At 35.6% G+C, this 23,378-nt stretch overlaps 1 protein-coding gene across 1 annotated transcript; it reads left to right on the top strand.

Moving 5' to 3' along the window:
* The first annotated feature begins 1,323 nt into the window (after nucleotides 1-1,323).
* Nucleotides 1,324-2,238, top strand: LOC131165649 (large ribosomal subunit protein uL11). Its single transcript, XM_058123613.1, has one exon. The coding sequence runs from the start codon at nucleotides 1,489-1,491 to the stop codon at nucleotides 1,987-1,989; it is 501 nt and encodes a 166-aa protein (XP_057979596.1). The 5' UTR covers nucleotides 1,324-1,488; the 3' UTR covers nucleotides 1,990-2,238.
* Nucleotides 2,239-23,378: the final 21,140 nt, after the last annotated feature.

Genomic DNA, 23,378 nt, shown 5'->3' with positions numbered 1-23,378 from the left:
ATATATACATTTGTACTTTAAATTCACATAATTTTTTTAATAACATACACAACTATTTAGTTCACAAATGTAAACTCTATATATTGAAGTATAATGTGAGTTAGTACAACTAAAATTATAATTTTTTATTTTGAATTATTGAGATAATAGTTGAAAACTCGAGAAAGTAAAAATTAGCATTCTATTGAAAGCATTGTTGCCATTTGTTTGTTTGTTTTTTTTTTCTTCGCTTGTCTTGCAATGAAAAATATAAATAAAAATATGTATGACATCAAGAAACCAAATTATCACTTTTACTTTAATTTTCTTAGAATAATTTATTATTGTCATTTTACGGGCTAAGTGCATTATAGTAAATGTAATAAAAAAAAATTATAAGACCACCTTGAAAAGAGACAAAATATTTATACAAATGTAAGTAAGCTATTTGATCCACACACACAACGGTACTGGAACAGAATGTATTAGAGTATGAATATTAGATTTTTAATTTTGATTTGGAAGAATTTTAATAAATTTCAATACAATTTTATATTATATCTTATCTAAATTCAATATAAATTTAAATAAAAGGTCTTTCTAAATATAGGGTTGATAAATTTCATATCAATGATTTATACAAATAAAAAAAAAACCAAGATGCTAGAAAAGTTAGCTTGTAATCAAAATTTAACAGAAGACTAAAATGTTAATATTCTATTAACTCTCACATTCTACAAATTCTACCACCATAAGCTAATGTATAATTTGGTATTACAAACACAACCTAGATTTCACCACGTTAAGGAAAGAGAAAAAAAGGAAAAATCCTTAAACAGTAAGGGGTGTACATGGTTCGGTTCGGTTTTGGCTAGAATCGAAAATCAAATAGAAATTTTCGATTTTGGGATTTTTGAACTGAAATTATGTTTTAACTGAAAACTAAAAATTTAGCGTTTCGGTTGCGGTTTTTTGGTTTTAAACTGATTTTTTTTTACAAAAAAAAAACCTTTATTTTTTATAAAGTTGTTGAAAATTTATTGAGCATTTTAATTTTTTAAAGGGACTCATAATTTTAACAAAATAAAATATGTTGGACACCTTTAACAAAAATAACCTTTATTTTTCATAAGATTCTTAAAAATTTATTGAAAATTTTTTTTTTCTATAGTGGTTATATGGCTACATTGCATGTTATATTTTTACTAACCATATATATATATATATATATATATATATCTTATATAAATCGGTTTTTTAGTTTTTTTTGGTTTGGTTTCAACATAAAACCAAAATCGAAACCGATCCTTTTTATTTTTAAAAACCGCAACAGAAACAGAAAACTAAAAAACCAAACCGTTTATGATTTCGGTCCGGTTTTCGGTAATTTTTGTACACCTTCAGCAGGGGCACTTTCCCACACTGGTGGAAAAACCCTAGTTTTATAAACCCCTAATCTTTTCCACTGCTTTCCGTTGCTGTAACCCGTGCGCCCCCTTAGCCGCCGCAATGCCGCCCAAGTTCGACCCATCCCAAGTCGTCGACGTCTACGTCCGCGTCACCGGTGGCGAGGTTGGTGCCGCCAGCTCTCTCGCCCCCAAAATCGGTCCTCTCGGTCTGTCACCCAAGAAGATCGGTGAAGACATCGCCAAGGAGACAGCCAAGGACTGGAAGGGTCTCCGAGTTACCGTCAAGCTCACAGTCCAGAACCGCCAAGCCAAGGTATCCGTCGTACCCTCGGCGGCGGCCCTCGTCATCAAGGCTCTCAAGGAACCCGAGCGCGATCGCAAGAAGACTAAGAACATCAAGCACTCGGGCAACATTTCGCTTGATGACGTCATCGAAATTGCGAGGATCATGAGGCCCAGATCGATGGCCAAGGACTTGTCTGGCACGGTGAAGGAGATTCTCGGGACGTGCGTGTCCGTTGGTTGTACCGTCGACGGGAAAGACCCTAAGGATTTGCAGCAGGAGATTGCGGACGGTGACGTCGAGGTTCCTCTAGATTGATCGTGCGTTTTCTTCGCCATTGAGGTTTTATTCAGTTTCTTTGCTCTGCTGCTTGTTTGGTTAAATTTCCCTTCTCCACTTCCGCGTTTTAGAGTATTGTAACGTTGGACTGCAGGCTAGACTGTGAGTTTTTAATTATGTAATTTTAATTTGCATTTCTTGGATTTTTGATTAGGTGACAATACAAGTTTATTTGAGATTTTGTCATGAAGTTATGCGATATAGAGAATGCAATTACTATTTCGTTTTTTTCTGGCATGTTGAACTAAAATGAAGAACACAAATATATGGGGTTTGGGTGATCGGATGTTTTCTAGTTCGTGTAACTGCTTTGACTGTTTCAGTTGTTTAGAATCCGAGTACCAGCTGAATTTGACATGGGAAAGAACTTGTACGTAGTTCAGATTTCCAATGATTACTTGGTTAGTGAGTTGCTGTTTCTAGATGGTTAGCATGTAATGGCAAATTCGGGGTTGCATGGCCATTTGGTGCCCATGTTATTAAAAGTGAGTTGTTATATTCGATGCTGTCAAAAATCGAGTGAATTTCATAAATCGTCCTTAAACCGCGAGCACCTAAAAAAAACCAAACGAGGAAGACTTAGAGGACCTGGGGTGTATTCCGGAGATCATTCCGATGTTTAAGTTAGAAAATGGGAGGTTCAAATTACAATAGTAAATGAAGAGTAAGTGAGAATGAGATGCTTACATTTTCCTAAGATCCCCTTTATATAGTGGTGAAGGAAGACTCCCTTTTAGCTTGACATTTATGAGTCTGCCACTATGCTTAGAGGGGTTATAGGTGACTCGCCATTATGGTTAAGGAGGTTATGGGCGACTCACCATTATACTTAAGGAAGTTATGGGTGACTCGCCATTATGCTTAGGGAAGTTCTGGGTGACTCGCAATTATGTTTAGGAGGGTTCTGGGTAACCTAAAGGCGATTATGTGAGACATCAAATGCTGTCGAATGTTGGCCTTACAACTATCTGTCCCTGTGGGTATACCTATCAATTTTAGGTGTATCAATATTTTTTTTCATAGATTTTGGTCATATATTTTTCTGACACATGCCAAAATTAAATTTGTTTATTTGTTTGTTTAATTTGTAGTGTTAGGATTGATTTCATTGTATTCCCAATTTGTACTTTACCCATGGAAGGGGCACATGGAGTTTGTGTTTCTTAAATGTTAAATTGTTGGTGGAGGTGGAAGCTCATAAAATGGTAAGCAATTTGGCTTTTATATGATATGGTGATTCATTAGGTATTAAAAATTATTTATCTGTAGAGATTTCCTGCTATGTGTAGTCTCAAATATTATGTTCCGGGCTTATACTTAATCATGGCATTTAAAAACTAACTAGAGTGAAAACATGATGATGATATGGTTCTAGACAGCCACACACTGGTTATGTTTATTAACCATAACTCAAATACCAAACTTATTAAACTTGTATAAAACATATAGGATTTGTGCTACAACATTCAAGGCTCATTCTATTTTTAAAAATATTATTAATATAATAAATACTTAAAATAGAATGCATTAATTTTTTTTATAGGCAAAAAATGCTGAGGACTCTATGTGAGTGCAATTGAAGTGCACAAACCAAATTTACAGTGGCATGGTGTATCAAAAAAATCAATGGCAACTTAAACATGAACAGAATGTTGCCCATTGAATCAAAGTAGTGCAAAGTTCTAAATTTTCTATCCATTACAGTTTTGATGATCTGTAATCCTTTATATGCTCTACAGCTTCTTTCAAATACCTCAGCATGTAAAGCACAAATTGGGTACGATTAGAACTTTGGATATTGAAATTAAATACATTTGGAAACTTCAATTGTTTTGGTGCTAAACCATTCTCTTGTGGTTCCCTCATGTGGTGAATGCTTGAGGGTTTTTGCATTTTTGGAACCGTCACTTTGGACACTGCATCATTTGATGTTCAAGCTATTGGACTGCTTAGGACAGCATTTGATGTGCTGTTATGCTACTGTACCTGAAGATTTGCATTTTTGGAAGCATTAATTAGATATACCTTTGGTTGTCCATGAAAATAGAACGACATTGTGGTACATCATTGTACTTGCTTTTTTAATCAAGACATGCTATAATTATTTTCGTGTGATTGAGAGCATTATGGTCTTTGCTTAAGTGGTAATGGTTAGCTTCCTTTTTAACTTGTTTGTGCTTGCTTATTCTTTGACTTGACTTTGGCTTTTCTAGTCATTGGATTGCTTTTATTTTTGGTTTTGTTATGTAGTTGAGGTAAGGCTATGATGGATTAAGATGTAGTTTTCATAATTAATAATTTGGTAAATAAGGTATTCCATTTTATTTTTTTATTTTTCCCCAGGGTTTTTTTTTTTTTTTTGTCCATGGGTTGATGGGGTTGTTTAGCATGGAAATTGGATTTTGGAAGGGTTGCTCAATAATAATAACTAACATAATTAATACATAACATGTATTACAAACATTGTGACGATCCTACCTCGACTTGTTCAAAGTGCTTGTGGTTAGTGAAGTCAAAAAACACTTTTTGAAATGATGACATTGATTAAGATGATGGGCCCCACTAGATACGCCCAAAAAGATGTTTGACAAAAAATCAAGACCCTTTTAAAATGATGGCGTGGATGGGTCCCACTTGGCGTGTCAAAAGATGTTTGACCAAGAATCAAACATCTTTTAAAATGAAGGAGATCAAGATAAGCAGATGGTGAATTGAGTGGATTCATTACGCTAGTCCTTGTCAGAGGTGTAACCGTGTAAGGATAGATACCTATTTTACAAGAGAATGCCCTGTGAAATATGGAGAAGAGAGTTGTAGAATTTGTAAGAGGGAGAAGGGGAGGGAGGTCAAAGATAAAGGAACGAGTTAGAGAAGGAATAGATTTAGGGGATAGTAAGGTATGGGAGAGGATAAAAGAGGGATAAATAAACATTCAGATCTATTTTAGCCCTGAATTGTTGTATTGATGTATGGAGTTGGTTGAGTTTCTTTACAAGATAAGTTGTATACCTATTAACCCTCATTCTAAGTCAAACTTGGAGTTACAATTGTTTCCCAAGTAGTGCGTAAAACATAATTGTCCTTAATTTGCCTAATAACTGTCAGACATCCTTAGTATAAATAAGCACGGAGCTATGAATGCCTCACTTTCTTCTCTTGTGCAGTATTCAAGTGCTGAGTTATGAACTAGGATGTAGAGTGCATCATGTTACAAGAGGCCTTGAGCCCAGTTTCAGTCTCGCCACTTCTTAAGCCTCTTTATATTGTTGATCGTGTAGCTGAAGTATTGGCTTTAAAGCGATTCTAGGCTAGAACTAAAAGATGCGTCTTCAGTATAATAGCTCACCTCATGAGCAAGGACCTCTAGACCAGTATTTTGCTCCCCATGAGCTAAACGAAGGAACATTAAGAGTTTGATGATCCACTTGTTGACCAACTAGAGGTGGTGGACATCACCTCAATCATGCCAACTTTGGTGAGGAGGGATTCCACTTTTGCCTCATTAGTCAAAAGTGAAAGCCTCATTAGTCAAAAGTGAAACCTCATTGAAAAGTGATGAGAATAAACTCATAGCATTGTTGCCTTTGGAGGACTAGCCAATGACGAAGGGACAACCTCTCCCCCTAAATCTTGGAGAGAGAATCAAAGAACACCTCCATGGAGTCCTTAGCTTGCATGTTCCTAAAGGATGCTTTACTAAGAAAGGGCAAATTGCTTGCTTATGGGGGAGACGAAGTTGGAGCTTATGAAATGAGCATGAAAGCCTAGAAGAGGATGGAGTTATGGAGAGAGAAGGAAAAAAAGGTTTGAATTGAGCATGATGAAGTGAAAACCATAGAAATTTAAATAGTTGAACCACGAAGGATGCGACACATGATCACATTGGAAAGTAGGCAATTGTAAAAGATGAAAATAGGATTAGGGAATTGAAAGTCTTCTTCTATCCTCGCCTTGCTTGAGTTTATTTGTCCAAAATTGCACTCGCCTGCAAAGATGCACCTCAGCTCATGAACCTGGAGACAAACAAGAGAACATTAAGGAATTGAGGTGAGCTGTGAAACTTCTCGCTGTAAAAGCTTCATTAACTCGCCTATTAAAATGACCACAATAACTTTTCAAATAGATATCACTTAGAAAGAAGGAAATAAGCCAACTGTAAAAGTACCAACATCAAAGAAGAATCATTTATGCTAAGAATGTCTGTCAATTATTGGGCAAATTAAGAGTTGTTATGTTTTAGACACAATTTAAGGAATAATTGTAACTCGAGGTTTGACTTGGAATGGGTGTATAGAGGTTTGCAACTTATCTTGTAATGAATTGTCAACCAATTAAGTACATCAATATAATAGTCCAGGGCTAAAATAGGCCCAAGTGCCTCTTTATCCCTCTTTTGTCCTCTCGCTTACCTCCCTATCCCCTTATTCCTCCCTCTCCTAATATCCTTTTATGTTCCTCGCCTTCTCCCTCTTATGATTTTTACAACTCTCTCCCACTCCTTATTTTATGGGACACCGCCTTGTGAAATATCAATCCTTGCACTTTTTATGGGGGGCTAATATAACAAGTCCACTTTCACCAAATTCACCATCTCCTCATCTCAATCTTCTTCATCTTAAAAGGTGCTTGATTTTTGGTCAAGAACCTTCTTGGCATGCCTAATGGGACCCATTATCTCAATCCATGTCATCATTTAAAAGGTGCTTGATTTTTTATCAAACATCTTTTAGGCATGCTTGGTAGGACTCATCATCTCAATCCACATCATCATTTTAAAAGGTGTTTGTTTATTTTTTTTTGGGAAGAGGATTTGTGCTCAACGTCGGGCTGATTTTCAAAATGGTTAATCTCAGCGATCTTAGTTTATAAATTCGCAAAATGTTATGTTACTAGATTGAGCTATGTATTATATGACAAATAATTTTTTTGACACTTTCAATAAATTATTACTTGCTTTTTTGTATAATTCTGTATCAAAATTGGATTTTCAAAACATAACTATATTTAATGAGCACTAATAGAAGGAATATGTATGCACACAATTGATTTTACTATATGAACTCTCACAAAAATTTAAGGATGGGATTGGTGAAGATTCCTTGCTGAATTCCTTATGAAATTTCAGGGAAAAGGTTGAATTCCTTGCTGGTTTGGGAGAAGATTCACTACTTGGGTTTGCTTTGGTGTGTTGATTTTGGGTGTTTTAAGATTGAGCTTCCCAAATATTTTACAGGATTGGCTCTATTTGCCAGCTTGATTTGTGTTTTCTGTTTTTTCCTTTTTTTTCTTATTTTTTTTGTTTGTTTTTGGTTTTGTTTTTTTCTTTCCTTTTTTTATCTAGAAGGATGTCTTATTCCCCCTTTCGTATATTCTCGTCTTTTATTACAATCTTCATCTTTTGCTATCAAAATTTTTAGGATGGCTGGCTTTGAGAATATGAGTAAGTTGTAAAAATCCTAAATCCTAGATTTAATGCATTGTAATAATTCAAAAATATTTTTGTGAAAGTTAAAAGGCTGTATCTTTGTCATTAATATTGCAAAGTACATAGGCCCCCTAAGGGTGGCTTAGGTGGTAAAGGCTCTCCTAGTTAAAATATCAAGGTTTGAATCTTAAGGGTTAAGATATTCCATTTGAGATAATACCTTGGTATCTAAGTGGAGAAGGGTAGAGGAGTGGGTTCATTATCCCAATGGATAAGTTGAGTGTACAAAGGGGCCTTGGACGCCATTGTTGCAAAAAAAATATATTGCAGAGGACATAGTTGAGCAACTTATCAAGTGAAATGTTCAGTTCAAGATTTTGAAAAAAATTCTTAGCTTATGCTAAGGCATTTGGTTTGGGCATCTTTCAACACTATTGAAAATGTGATTCCCAATAGCATTCCATTTCCACGTCTGTTTTGAGGTTGCAATCTGATATGGGTATCTCATATTCCTTGGGAATATAAGATTCCCACAATGGGAATCACATTACCATGCTCCCCCAAGGGCAAGTGTGATGGTCCCTACTATTTTGGCTGGTTGGACGTTAATGGTCCTACAATATAGTATCATGTTGTGTTATTTATTATATTTATAATAACAAATTACTGTAATAACAAAAATTGAAATCAAGAAAAATGAAAACAATATTATTATCATATAGTAATATAACATATATACTACTTAAATGAAGGAAACAGCCCTTATGGGTGGATGTTCAAGTAGATTATCAAAATGCCTTTATTATTATAAAACAACATTCAACATCTCAATCATTTTAAAATTTTAATAATCTAACTTATACACCAATAACTTTTCACTGAAACTGACTTGATTCCCTATTGATCAATTGCAATATGTCCTTTAAATAAGTTGCAAATTAAAAGAAATTATAAATTTTTAGTGGGAGCTATTCATATCAAATTACAATTTTCAATTAGAAATTTTTTGATAGAAGTTAAAAATTAAAGAGTAAAATCACATGCAGAGCGTGTGCGAAGGGCTAGAAAAATTGAAAAATTAAAACCACACTCCATTATTTTGGTTAATTGGATTATTATGTATTACTTTTTTTTTTTATTTATGAAGGTTGGAATTTTTAGGACATGGATTTAATTTTGTACATATCCTTGATAGGTTTTTGCTGCAAATATGGTTATTCTTTATATATTGCTCATATTCAAGTTTGAAGGGTATAATGATAATCTTTTTGAAATGCTTGCCAGCATTCTTATGTTGAACCAAACATTGACATGGGCGTTCTCGGAATCTTATAATGTTAACCAAACAAAAATATTCTCATGAGGCCAACGCCACATTCCTAGGAACATAGAATGCCTTTTCATTGGAATTTTTTTTATTTTGTGAACCAAGCCTTCTTGTGTGTTATGTTTGACCATTGAAATTTGATTTTTAAAAGGCAGTTCATTGTTCAATTTCTTAGTTCCACATAAAAATTTGTGAGAATATTAGTGTAACAAACTAACAATTGAAAGAGTTGGCTTTACGAGGATTATTTATATGACTAAGTAAATCAATGTCTAATGACCCACTTGAAAGTTACCACCAATTTAAATATTAAACTCCTTCCTCATTCGTAAATTATCTAGATTGTGTGATGACATTAGTAATTCTCGATGTGTTTTTTTTGGGGTGCACGTGTGGTGGACGACTTTCACCAAGTTGTTTTCTCATAGAGTCTTGGGTTATATATTGTTGTAGTAGCCAGCTTAGGTTAAAATTGCAGAATTGGATGAGGTGTGTATCCACATCTTCAGTTTTTTGGCTCAATTGAAAATCTGTCCGTCTACTTCCTAACACTCTTATGGCTAGGGGCCAAGGGCTGAAGGTCCTTAGCAGTTAGCAAGATGGGGTGTTGCACTTGATAGTTACTTTTAACCTTTGGTCAAACGTTTTGGGCTGCACTGGTGGTCTCCCTTTGATTGATTTACTTGGTACTTCCTTTTGGAATGAAATTCAAGGATAAGAACAGGTGTGAGATACTATTGCCTTGAGATGTGAAAAAAAAGCTTGTTGGTTGGCAGAGACACTTTTCTCTGAAAGGAGACGAACTCTCACTAAATCACCATGTCTAATCTCTTTGCTTACTTGATAGCCACTTTATTCATTTACAGATTAGTCACAACAAGATTGGAAGATGTCCGAAAATGAGTTTTGTAACATGAGTGAAGAGTTTTATCCTTGGTAAATTGGGTGTAGCCTAATGAGCAATTTGGTTGTGTGTTTGGGAATTGAGTTTCTGACTAAATTTTGACTCATTCTAAGTGAGCCTCCCCAGGCAAGTGGCTCAAGTAGTTCATGGTTGAGAAAGGGACCTCTTTTGGAGAAGGGTTGCGGCTGCAAAGTATAGGTTGGGCTCTAACAGTTAATTTTCAAAGGAAGGCTGGCTCTTTGGAATTGGATTAGGAAAGTGTGGGAGGAGTTTATATTACATGTGCTTTTATTGGTGGTTAATTGGGCAACTGTCTTATTTGGCACGACAAGTGGGAAATATCTTTGGAAGTCTAATATTTAGATCCTCTCCTTTTGGCCAGGGATAATGATGCTTTGGTTAGATTTTATTTTCTACCTTGAATGGGAGAGACGTGAGGTGTGCATTTGATTAGGCATTGGGAGTAGAGACTACCTCAATTTTCCATGATGTCTTGTTTGGAGTGGGGATTGAATGTTGTTTGTGTGTGTGTGGTGTTTGAGGAAGTCTTTCTGGCAGAGGGCCGTTCAATGTGAAATTTGTGTGCGTGCAATTATCAAGAAATTCTTATTTTATCCATATATTTAAAAAATCTGAGGTAGCCCACTCACCATTGCTTTTTATTCTAGCTTTGAGAGTTCATTGTAAAATGCTCTAAGTAAGGGTTGGTTGATTAAAAGGTTTCTCAGTTTTTAGGGGGCAGGGAGATATAGGTATCCCATTTTCTATTTGTAGATGTTTAAATTGTGTTTTGTGAGGTTGAAGTGGAGGAAATTTTAAATTTGAGGCGCATACTTAATGCTTTGAAGCATTCTTTGGTCTTAAGGCCAGCATTTGTAAGAGCTTATCCTCGTGGGAGAAGGGATAGATGGATCTGATTTAAGCAGAGGCTCTGAGGTGCTGTTGCTCCCTCTTTGACTTACTTGGTCTTGCCTCCGAGAGCTAAATTTAAGGAGACCTCATTTTGAGGAAGTTTGTGAGGAAACTTGTGGGGTCTTAACGCTTTCTAGGAGGGAGGTTTACCCGTATTGAAGGGACCCTTGACATCTTTTGGTCAACCTTGTGTCTCTTTTCCCCATTCCATGCTTGGTGGCTAAGAGGTTTAAATGACAAGTTATCAATCAATCCATGGATGGTGGAGGCTTGGATTTTAAAAACCTCAACTTGTTCAACAAATCTGTTCTTTGGAAATGGAGTTAGCGCTTCATGGTGAAGGATAACATATCAAGGAGAGTTGTGGTTATCAAATATGTGGGTAGGATGGAAATGGTTGGACTACTAGAAAACCAAAGAAGGAAGATAAGAGTATGGAGATCGATTTTAAAAGGGTGGGAAGGTTTAATGAACTATTTGGATTTTTGTTGTAGCATTGTAAGGAACGTGGGCCCCCTTACTTTTGGCATGATAAATTGAGGGGAGAAAAGGCGCCCTTTAAGAATGCCCTTTTGTTTATGGAATTCTTTGGACTTGATATGCATAAATATGAGAGCTGTTTGTTCTTGCATAACAAATAAAACTTCTGGTGGTTTCTTGTAATACACCTTTTTTTCGGCTAGGCTTTTGTAATACAACTTTGGTTTGGGTGGGATTAGTTGGAGGCTCACTTAGGGATGTAAGCTTAGGGTGAACTCTTACTATCAATAGATGAGGGAAAAAAACTATTGTATTTGGTAATTGTAGATTCACCTATAGAAATTGTTTGTAAAGTTGCAAGCCGCAATCAAGTCAGTTTCTTTGCTTGGTAATTCGCCTGGGGTGGATTTTAACCATTGACATCTTCAAAAAAGGAAGACCATGGTAAACAGGTGCTACCTTCTTAGAAAGATCCTAAGTCAGGTTAATGATTTTCTTCATTTTAGATTGACCAGGAAATTATTAGTAGCGACTACCAGGAAGTTATGAATAGTGATCATGTGCTAATAGGTACGTTTTGGGTAGTCTAGAGTAAGTTATGCATGAGTTGTGAGTTTGGTTGGGCTTGGTGCTTCTGCAGAGGAAGAAAATCATTAGAATTATCCATCATGCAATTTTCTGGACAGTGTGGAGGGAAAGAACTAGAAGAGCCTTAGCAGGAATGGACACTTTGGTCATCATTATCAAAATGGTTAAAATGTCTTTTATTTTGGTGTACGAGAGAGTGAAGTAATCTCTTTAACTATTTTGCATTTTGTTGATATTTGTTTTGGTCTGTAAGCATTTTTTGTGCTTGGTTTGGCATCCCCTTGATGAGCTTTTGTGGAATAGAAACTTCAGTCATCATGATTAGAGATAGATGGTTAAAGCGCGATTTACTTTGTTTTTCAAGAGAGGAATATAGATCATTAAACTGTGTCGAGCATTGTTGATATTTTGGTCTGTAAACGTCTTTTTGTATTTGGTCTGACACCCTCCCTGTCTGGAATCATCCTTTAGTGACTTTTCTCTCTTTATACGAGGAAGTCTGAATAATTTTGGTCAGAAGGCGATTTTTGGAAGAGTGGTGATCCAGTATGGAAAAGGGTTTGATTACTGATAACCTACAGAAAAGGAGAACGTTATAATGAATCGGTGTAGTGAATCAAAATAAAATGGTTCATTTATTTGCTATATGTAGATATTTAAATTGTGTTTTGTGCGGTTGAAGTGGAGGAAATTTTAAATTTGAGGCGCATACTTAATGCTTTGAAGCATTATTTGGTCTTAAGGCCAGCATTTGTAAGAGCTTATCCTCGTGGGAGAAGGGATTGATGGATCTGATTTAAGCAGAGGCTCTGAGGTGTTTTTTGCTCCCTCTTTGACTTACTTGGTCTTGCCTCCGAGAGCCCAATTTAAGGAGACCTCATTTTGAGGAAGGTTGTAAGGAAACTTGTGGGGTCTTAACGCTTTCTAGGAGGGAGGTTTACCCGTATTGAAGGGACCCTTGACATCTTTTGGTCGACCTTATGTCTCTTTTCCCCATTCCATGCCTGGTGGCTAAGGGGTTTAAATGGCAAGTTATCAATCAATCCATGGATGGTGGAGGCTTGGATTTTAAGAACCTCAACTTGTTCAACAAATCCGTTCTTTGGAAGTGGAGTTAGCGCTTCATGGTGAAGGATAACATATCAAGGAGAGTTGTGGTTATCAAATATGTGGGTAGGATGGAAATGGTTGGACTACTAGAGAACCAAAGAAGGAAGATAAGCGTACGGAGATGGATTTTAAAAGGGTGGGAAGGTTTAATGGACTATTTGGATTTTTGTTGTAGCATTGTAGGGAATGTCGGGCGCCTTACTTTTGGCATGATAAATTGGGGGGAGAAAAGGTGCCCTTGAAGAATGCCCTTTTGTTTCTGGAATTCTTTGGACTTGATGTGCATAAAGATGAGAGCTGTTTGTTCTTGCATAACAAATAAAACTTCTGGTGGTTTCTTGTAATACACCTTTTTTTAGGCTAAGATTTTGTAATACAACTTTGGTTAGGCTGGGGTTAGGTGGAGGCTCATCACTCAGGGATGTAAACTTAGGGTGAACTCTTACTCTCAATAGATTAGGGAAAAAAACTATTGTGCTTGGTAATTGTAGATTATCCTGTAGAAATTGTTCGTAAAGTTGCAATCCGCAATCAAGTCAGTTTCTTTGCTTGGTAAGTTGCCTGGGGTTGGATTTTAACCTTTAACATCTTCAGAAAAGGGAAGACCATGGTAAACAGGTGCTACCTTCTTAGAAAGATCCTGAGTCAGGTTAACGATTTTCTTCATTTTAGATTGACTAGGAAATTATTAGTAGTGACTACCAGGAAGTTATGAATAGTGATCATGTGCTAATAGTTAGGTATTGGGCAGTCTAGAGTAAGCTATGCATGAGTTGTGAGTTTGGATGGGCTTGGTGCTTTTGCAGAGGAAGAAAATCGTTAGAATTATCCATCATGCAATTTCTGGACAGTGTGGAGGGAAAGAACTAGAAGAGCCTTAGCAGGAATAGACACTTTGGTCATCATTATCAAAGATGGTTAAAATGTCATTTATTTTGGTGTACAAGAGAGCGAAGTAATCTCTCTAACTGTTTTGCATTTTGTTGATATTTGTTTTGGTCTGTTAGCATTTTTTTTGTGCTTGGTTTGGCATCCCCTTGATGAGCTTTCGTGGAATAGAGACCTCAGTCATCATGATTAGAGATAGATGGTTAAAGCGTGATTTACTTTGTTTTACAAGAGAGGAATATAGATCATTAAACTGTGTCGAGCATTGTTGATATTTTGGTCTGTAAACGTCTTTTTGTATTTGGTCTGACACTCTCCCTGTCTGGAACCATCCTTTAGTGACTTTTTTGTCTCTTTATACGAGGAAGTCTGAATAATTTTGCTCAGAAGGCAATTTTTGGAAGATTGGTGATCCAGTATGGAAAAGGGTTTGATTACTGATAACCTACAGAAAAGGAGAACGTTATAATGAATCGGTGTAGTGAATCAAAATAAAACAGTTCATTTATTTGCTTTTTGTAGATGTTTAAATTGTGTTTTGTGCGGTTGAAGTGGAGGAAATTTTAAATTTGAGGCGCATACTTAATGCTTTGAAGCATTATTTGGTCTTAAGGCCAGCATTTGTAAGAGCTTATCCTCGTGGGAGAAGGGATAGATGGATCTGATTTAAGCAGAGGCTCTAAGGTGCTGTTGCTCCCTCTTTGACTTACTTGGTCTTGCCTCCGAGAGCTCAATTTAAGGAGACCTCATTTTGAGGAAGCTTGTAAGGAAACTTGTGGGGTCTAACGCTTTCTAGGAGGGAGGTTTACCCGTATTGAAGGGACCCTTGACATCTTTTGGTCGACCTTATGTCTCTTTTCCCCATTCCATGCTTGGTGGCTAAGAGGTTTAAATGGCAAGTTATCAATCAATCCATGGATGGTGGAGGCTTGGATTTTAAAAACCTCAACTTGTTCAACAAATCCGTTCTTTGGAAGTGGAGTAAGCGCTTCATGGTGAAGGATAACATATCAAGGAGAGTTGTGGTTATCAAATATGTGGGTAGGATGGAAATGGTTGGACTACTGGAGAACCAAAGAAGGAAGATAAGCGCACGGAGATGGATTTTAAAAGGGCTGAAAGGTTTAATGGACTATTTGGATTTTTGTTGTAGCATTGTAGGGAATGTGGGGCCCCTTACTTTTGGCATGATAAATTGAGGGGAGAAAAGGCGCCCTTGAAGAATGCCCTTTTGTTTCTGGAATTCTTTGGACTTGATATGCATAAAGATGAGAGCTGTTTGTTCTTGCATAACAAATAAAACTTCTGGTGGTTTCTTGTAATACGCCTTTTTTTTGGCTAGGCTATTGTAATACAACTTTGGTTAGGCTGGGTTTAGGTGGAGGCTCATCACTCAGGATGTAAGCTTAGGGTGAACTCTTACTATAAATAGATGAGAGAAAAAAACTATTGTGCTTGGTAATTGTAGATTCACCTGTAGAAATTGTTCGTAAAGTTGCAATCCGCAATCAAGTCAGTTTCTTTGCTCGGTAAGTTGCCTGGGGTTGGATTTTAACCTTTGACATCTTCAGAAAAGGGAAGACCATGGTAAACAGGTGCTACCTTCTTAGAAAGATCCTGAGTCAGGTTAACAATTTTTTTCATTTTAGATTGACCAGGAAATTATTAGTAGTGACTACCTGGAAGTTGTGAATAGTGATCATTTGCTAATAGTTACGTATTGGGCAGTCTAGAAGCTATGCATGAGTTGTGAGTTTGGATGGGCTTTGTGCTTCTGCAGAGGAAGAAAATTGTTAGAATTATCCATCATGCAATTTCTGGACAGTGTGGAGGGAAAGAACTAGAAGAGCCTTTGCAGGAATAGACACTTTGGTCATCATTATCAAAGATGGTTAAAATGTCTTTTATTTTGGTGTACAAGAGAGCGAAGTAATCTCTCTAACTGTTTTGCATTTTGTTGATATATGTTTTGGTCTGTAAGCATTTTTTTGTGCTTGGTTTGGCATCCCCTTGATGAGCTTTCGTGGCATAGAGACCTCAGTCATCATGATTAGAGATAGATGGTTAAAGCATGATTTACTTTGTTTTACAAGAGAGGAATATAGATCATTAAACTGTGTCGAGCATTGTTGATATTTTGGTCTGTAAACGTTTTTTTGTATTTGGTCTGACACCCTCCCTGTCTGGAACCATCCTTTAGTGACTTTTTTCTCTCTTTATACGAGGAAGTCTGAATAATTTTGCTCAGAAGGCAATTTTTGGAAGATTGGTGATCCAGTATGGAAAAGGGTTTGATTACTGATAACCTACAGAAAAGGAGAGCATTATGATGAATCGGTGTAGTGAAGCATCTGTTTACATTGTTCTTGGGCCAGATGTCAATAGGGTTTTGGCCGTTTGGCATTGTTGATCTTGGGAATTTATTTGGTTTCTACCGACTCTACTGAGGAAAATGGGAGAGCTTTTAAGTGCGTTTGTCAACTGTTGGGAGGGTTAAGGATAGATGATTGAAAATGTTAGATTTTTTATTTATGCGCGAACTGCAAATGATTTTGACAAGGCTCTTGATTTTTCTTTATTTTTTTGCCCTTTAGGTTAGCTTTGTTTTTGGTTGGTATTCCGTTTGGTAGCCTTATCTATCAGCTTCATGAGTAGGAAGTATTTTAGAATGGCATGCAGGCAGATCATGTAGCACTGAAGTCATTCCTGCTGAGCACGATACTATATATATATGCATGTATGTAAAAGGCGACTGGATTTGTTTTTATTATTATTTAGCTTATGTGTATATTTTGAACTATTTCTTATTTTTTCATTTTTATATTGTTGTTTTGTGCATGAAATTTTGTGTATGGCAAGTATGTTTTCTACACGGCTCCAAATTATTGGAGCCAATTTGATACACAAAATCATGCTAAAGTTTATAAGTCAAGGTTACAAGGGAAAGACAAATAGTTGGTATGTTCTAAGGCCTTTTCTTCATTAGAATACATTGATAAATTAACTTTGCTTGCTCTGTGCTTCTAATATGCCCAAACCTCAACTTAAATGGGATGCTGAATTCAGGAAGGGATAATTCATGATAATATCGCATACCATTATGCTACATCATGCAATTATTATTATGTTTTTTAGAGGATGAAACATGCAGTATCTGTAATTATTCAAGGTATGACGTGTTAATTGCATTTAGCGAATGTGGTTTGTCTGTAAATCGAGTGCGAGAGATAGACCACTGGAGCAAGGGAAAGAATTATTTTTCGAGTATTATTGTTACAAAGCCTTGTACTGAGTGGTTAAGGGAAAGAATTGTTTGTTGTTTTTTCTTTTGGCATTCATGTGTTTGGGGGAAAAAGGGATTTGATGGTGGGGGCGGTGGTGGTTTGTTTCAATAGAAGATATGATGTGGAACGGAGGTATCGGTTGGCTTTTTTTTTTTTTTTTTAAAAAAAATTTGGGTATATCTGATGGAGAGGATGGTGTTTTACACATGAAGAAATGGTAAATAAATTATGGTGCTTTGTACGGATGCTTCTGTTGTTATTGGTGCCATCTATGGTGGTGTTAAATTTGAAGTCATCAATGGGTATAATCGGAAGTCCACTCTATGTATGAGTTATCATTGCAGGCAACATAATCCTTATTATATTGAAAGCTCTGTAATTTAAGTCTTAATTGCGAATTTATTTATTCACATAGTTGTCCGATCAATTGATTTGGTGTATAGTTTCTGCTCAAATGTCCCCTCCCTCTATCTCTCTCTCTCTCTCTCCTGCCACAAACTCTAGCTTAAATGGGTTCGGCTCACGGTCAACTTGTATTATTAATTTTGTCACAAACTCTACCTGAGTTGAATCATTCTGTCGTTAATATTTATGAATCGAAAATATTCAGCTCAGTTCGTCACAAATACAATTGGATGTGTCCTTTCAAAAATGAATTTTCGAGTTCAATTTCTATTAGTTACGACCTTTAGAAATTTCCAAATTAGTAATTAAACATTCCTTCTTGGTTCGGTTTGGTTCTTTTGGTTTCATAAAATGCAAACTAAAACTAAGTCAGAATATATTTTTGAAATTGAATTGAACCGACTGACATGATAAAAAGATGGAAGCAAATTGGGTACGGTTTGATGCGAAGTTTGGTTACAGCACTAAGATTGGTACGGGAGAACAATAATTGATTGATTTTATAATTTTTTCTTTTTAGGGTGTGTTTGGATATGGGCCAAGTCATAGGCAATCACATACTGTTAAAAATTAGGGCTTTGTTGTCGGGTGCCCATTTCTTTATTCTGTTTTTGACCATATCCTTCGCTACAAAAGAAACCCTCGTCCAACTCTTATAGTTGTAATATGCATATTAATTTTTAAAAATTATGTATGGTAGTGTTTGAGAGTGTAAATTTGGAGTTTGAATTTGTGGAAATTCAACATATTTTTATATTACATTTTGTTTAAATTTACACAAATCTAAGTCTAACATATGAGTTCATGCTCCCAAATTTTGTAATTATTTTAAAAAATTAGAAATAGAAAATAAACAACCTCCAAAGTAAATACTACTAAAATTCATATATTGTTAAAAAAGATGTAGAATAATAAATGGAAAATTAAATAAGACAAGATAGAAATTTTATATGGTTTGAATATACTTATTTCACGGCCGGATGAGATTAGAATTTCAATATTTTGAGAAAGAATTATAAAGTAATATGGAACTGGCATTGTATAAAATATCTCTCCCACTTTCTTTTATATCTTTTATCTTTCTTTCAACTTCTTTCTTTTTCTCTTCTTTTTTTTTTTCCTTACTCTTTTTTTCTTCCTACACTGGCTATGTGGGAGGAGGTATTTATAGCTTTCACAAGTTAGCTAATGTTAACTCTATTAGTGCAAACATTTGGGGCAAGTTCACATGGGGAGAATTAGTACAGGCATATGGGCTGGGTTCATGGGGGCATGAATTAGTGCAAACATATGGGGCATGTTCATGGAGACATGAATTAGTGCAAACATAGGGGGCATGTTCATGGGGACATGAAGAGGTGGACAAAATATAGATGAATGAGAGCCACCCTCATCCATTCATAACACTCCCCCTTGGCTGTCACTTATATATTAACTCATTCTGCTAAGATTTTTAAGATGCCTCATTCCGATACAATTGAACAAATCTATTAGAGAGCCGATAGCATTTAAATATGGTACTTCATGATCAAATAATTCCTCCCCCTCATCACTCTAGTAATATTATTACTTCTAATAATGTTATTACTTCTGATAATGTTAGTAGCTATTGTATATGCAAATATGTTGTTAACAATAACTTTATTTCTATCCCACATTTATCTTGTGTAATGAATTGAGATCTCATTATTATTTTCAAGTATTTGTCCTTTTTCAAAAGATGTCTCTTCAGGAGTTTTCTCTTCAGGAGTTTTCTCTTCAAGAGATTCCTCTTCAATAGATTCCTCTTCAGGAGATTCCTCTTCAGTGGGTTCTATAATAAGGATTTCATTTTCAAGAGAAATGAGTTTGTGAATGTCGAATAAATTATCCACCTTTGTAACCTCTTCTAGAGTATTTATAGATTTCAATTTTCTCCTTCTGGAAGTTTTATCTTTTGCACCAACAGACCTCCCATGCTTAACTTGTGATTTAGGTTCATTAATCAGCTGTTATTCTTTAGGGACATCAATACGTGCTGGAATATTTACAGCATATATATGAGGTTTTAATATGACCTCGGTATCTATAAAAGAATCTGGTAATTGATGTGTTAACCCCTTGCAAATGTACAATTTTCTTAATTTCAAGTTCACTTTGATTTGTGCGAGAATCTAAATAAGATAAATTCATGACATTCCATGTGATTTCATATTGTGCTTTAGACACTAATTTTCTCCCCCTAATTTAGGAAATACTATTTCATTAAAATGACAATTAATTTCCCTTGAAAATAAGTAGTACACATGAAATCAGTTAATAAAAGAATCTTCTGGTTCTTTAGTGAATGACCATGTGAATTTGCAATGATTCTTCGCATCGTTATATCTCTATGATGTCCAAGACAATTAGGCCAAAGTATAAATAACTTTGGATTGTTGCACTTATGATGCAAGACATTATATGATTCAATTGCTTTAATCTTTGTATAATATAAATTAGAAAATAAAGTTGACAGTTTTTTTAAAATTTGTTTCTTCCATAATCAATAGAAATAATATAAAGAATTTTTTTACTGCCTTCATTTGTTGTTTCAATGAAATATCCATTAAGTCTTAAATTTTTAAAGCTTAACAGATTTCTTCTAAATATGAGAATATTAAGTTTCATAAATTTGTAATAAAGTACCATTGGATAGTTTTATATTTGCTCTTTGGGAGCCTTCAACCAAATTTGTAAAACCAGATATTGTATTTAGATTTGTTGAAAATATATTCAAGTAAATAAAATATTTTCTATCTCAAAGAATTATGTATGTTGTACCATTGTTAGCTAAACAAACTTATTCCATAATCTTAGAATCGATTAAAGTTTTAGGACAATTCACGGTGTAATACATATTTTAAAAACTCATTATTATAATTGATCATAACAACAATAAATACGATAATTTATTTATTAAAATTAAAATATAATATTACTTACTATATATCTTAAAATATTACATCATTATTTTCATCTTGATTTACAAGGAAATCAGCAACATCAAGATAAACAGAGTTAGATGGTCCAGCATTAAGATCTATTAGAACAATATTATTAGCAAAATTTGTTTCTACTTTATTACTCTTTTCCTTTTCTTTTATAAAGGTTTGGTATAGATCTACCAAGTGCCTGGGAAGGTACACGATCAATGATATTTTTCTATGCATTTGTCGTATTCATTTTTATGATGCTCAAGTCATTGATTTTGATCATTTACCTGCTTCTAGGGGCAATCCCTCTTTTAGGGAATTGTAACCTCACGTCGATACCAGTGGTTATTTCGACCATGGTCACGACCATGCCCACGACCATACTTGCGGTCTCGTCCTCCACCACAAAATGTATTCATATTCACTTCAGGGAATGAGGTCGAATTAGTTGGATGAGTTTGGTGATTTTTCATCAAAAACTCGTTATTTTTCTCAGCAACAAGAAGACATGATATGAGTTCAAAATAAGTTTTTTTTTTTTTTTTTCAAGCATATCTTTTTCAGTAATATTTTCACCACATAATTTTATCTTCAAGTTAATTTTATGTAGAGTTGAGTTATATTTACTGATTGTTTTTAAATCTTGCAATTTTAGGTGCAACCATTCTTATTGAACTTTTGGTAAAATCACAGTCTTTTGATGGTCAAATCTACTATTTAAAATTTTTCATAGGATAAGTGGGTCTTTGACAGTGAGGTATTCAGTTTTTAATTCTTCCTCTATAAATATAATGATAATAATAATAAAAATATATGAGAGAGAAAATAATTAGAGAAAGATAACATGTAAGAACCCGAACCGTAATATAGGGAATTAATTAATTAAGAGAGGGGTAAATTGGTAATTAAGCAAGTTTTGTCGACAAAGCCAAAGTTCGTCGACGAAGTCTTTGTAGTTCTTGGCAACGTAGAGTCTCGTTGACAAGGAGTGGCCGGCTCAAAGGGTTATAAATAGATATTTTCATTACTTCACAGTTAAGAAAACTCAAATTCTCTCTCTATCTCTTTAGAAACTCAACCTACTCTCTATCTCTATTGATTTCTTTGCCGTATGTAGCGGGAATCATAGATCTGACACTACGAAGAGGATCAGGGAAGGATTCTCTATAAGTTTTACGGATTGGATTTTCTTTTGGGCATTCTTGGGTTTTGGCCCAAAATAGAGGTAAGACTCGATTTTTAGTTCTGATTCGGTAATCTTATAGGTAACAGAGTTGTGAGCGAGTTTTGTACTGTGGGTTGTAGGTTTTGGAACTCAGTTCACGGTTTAGGGGCCTTAGAGTTCGAGATTTGTCATTTGAGAAAAGGTAAGAGGATTCAGTTTATGTCGATTATTTTTGAAATTGGACTCAGTAGAACTGTGGTTCATGATCCTGTGAGTGTTTTAGTTACTCATTTGGGGAAATCTAATAGGTAAAACTGTGGGTTTTTCATGTAACAGCTTTTGGGAAAAAGGGGGTACTGAACTACAATCCCTGGTTTTGTTGGAAAACCTTTGGTATACTGTGTTATGTATTGTGTTAGGGATAACCGTGCCTTGACTTTATTAAACTGTATATGCTTGGAAAATCATGATTTATAGATTACCAAATGGATGTGGTTTGTTTGGTTATATAAGCATGCATGGTTGTGTTTTGATGAAATGCAATAGGAACTAGATTCCAAGTTATTTCAGGTACTGAAAAAGTATCCGGCTTTATATCTGAGGGCGTGTGTTTATCGCCTGCCATGTTTGGCAAGAGTGTCCGGCTCTATATTCGAGGACGTGAACCTTACCAGATGATCACCGAAGGGTATGGATCCACCAGTTTGTACCAGTACGATGCCATTGAAGTTGTGTATCGCGGGTTCGCTATGTGCCGGGGAAGCAGTGTATTACGGGCTAGCATGGGCCAACATCGGGTATCGCAGGCTGACTACGGCCAACGCCGGGTATCGCGGGCTGGCTACGGGCCGATGCTGGGTATCGCGGGCCGGCTACGGGCCCACGCTGGGTATCGCAGGCCGGCTTCGGGGCCGAAGGGTGTGACGACATCGGGTTACTTAATCATGTGTGTGTGCGTGTATACACTGTTGTGAAATTGTTTTGTGAAAGTACTCGAACTGCATTTAACTTTGTATGTTTTGATGTCATGATAACACTCAAATGTCACACACCAATATAACCTGTATCTGTCTTACTGAGAGGTGTCTCATTCCTACTGTATGTACATATTTTTTAGGCCCTTCGGGTAACCGGAGCTAGCTACCTGGTGTAGGAGTGTAGTGTTGGTGTACTGCAGGAAGTACCTAGGTATGTCCTAAGCTTATGTTGGGTGGTCTTTTGGGGTTTTGACTGCGACCTGGATTTGTGTTGTATTTTGTGAAGTTAGACTCCTTTGTATAGACTCTGGTATGGTACTGTACATGTATAAAAAGACTTATCTTCCGTTGTATTTTCGTGGTATATGTGAATGTGTATAGGGTGCCTAGGAACCCCACGGGGACGGACTCTCATTTATTGTACTGTGTCATTAGTGATTTTTATGATATAGGGACAAGATTATGTTACTTATTCACCCTTGGGTCCCATTACTGGGTTCGGGGCGTGACATAACAATTATGAGGGAGAGAGGCTAATTAGATGGGAAAATGAATAAAAAATAAAAGAGTCAACTACGTCTCAGCCCATGCATGATTTTATATATATATATATATATATATATATATATATATAGAAAATAATGTATAATATTTTCTTAATAAGTCATCCACTTCATGCACTTTTCACGTACCATCATATATATAGGCGTATGGAAGATTATGATTTTTGCGCAATCTTGCAGGGATGCGGTATTTTCAGTATTTTCCCAATTTCATTTCATTTAGATGAATTTCAATATCGATTAATCCATTCATAACATAAATGAATTTTTTTGTTATACAAATGTTGTAAGGTTGAAAAATTAGCTGGCTTGTGTGATTTAAAAAAAAAAAAAAAAGTAAAATGAAAATTGAACTGCCTTTGGCTTGTATGAATAATATAAACATG

Source organism: Malania oleifera, chromosome 10, assembly GCF_029873635.1.
Source record: "Malania oleifera isolate guangnan ecotype guangnan chromosome 10, ASM2987363v1, whole genome shotgun sequence".
Taxonomy (NCBI): domain Eukaryota; kingdom Viridiplantae; phylum Streptophyta; class Magnoliopsida; order Santalales; family Ximeniaceae; genus Malania; species Malania oleifera.
The sequence above is the reverse complement of the archived record's forward strand: the minus strand, read 5'-3'. Positions and strand labels throughout refer to the sequence as shown.

Excerpts from the sequence above, each read along its gene's own strand:
- LOC131165649 (XM_058123613.1), top strand. The coding sequence starts at position 1,489 with ATGCCGCCCAAGTTCGACCCATCCCAAGTCGTCGACGTCTACGTCCGC.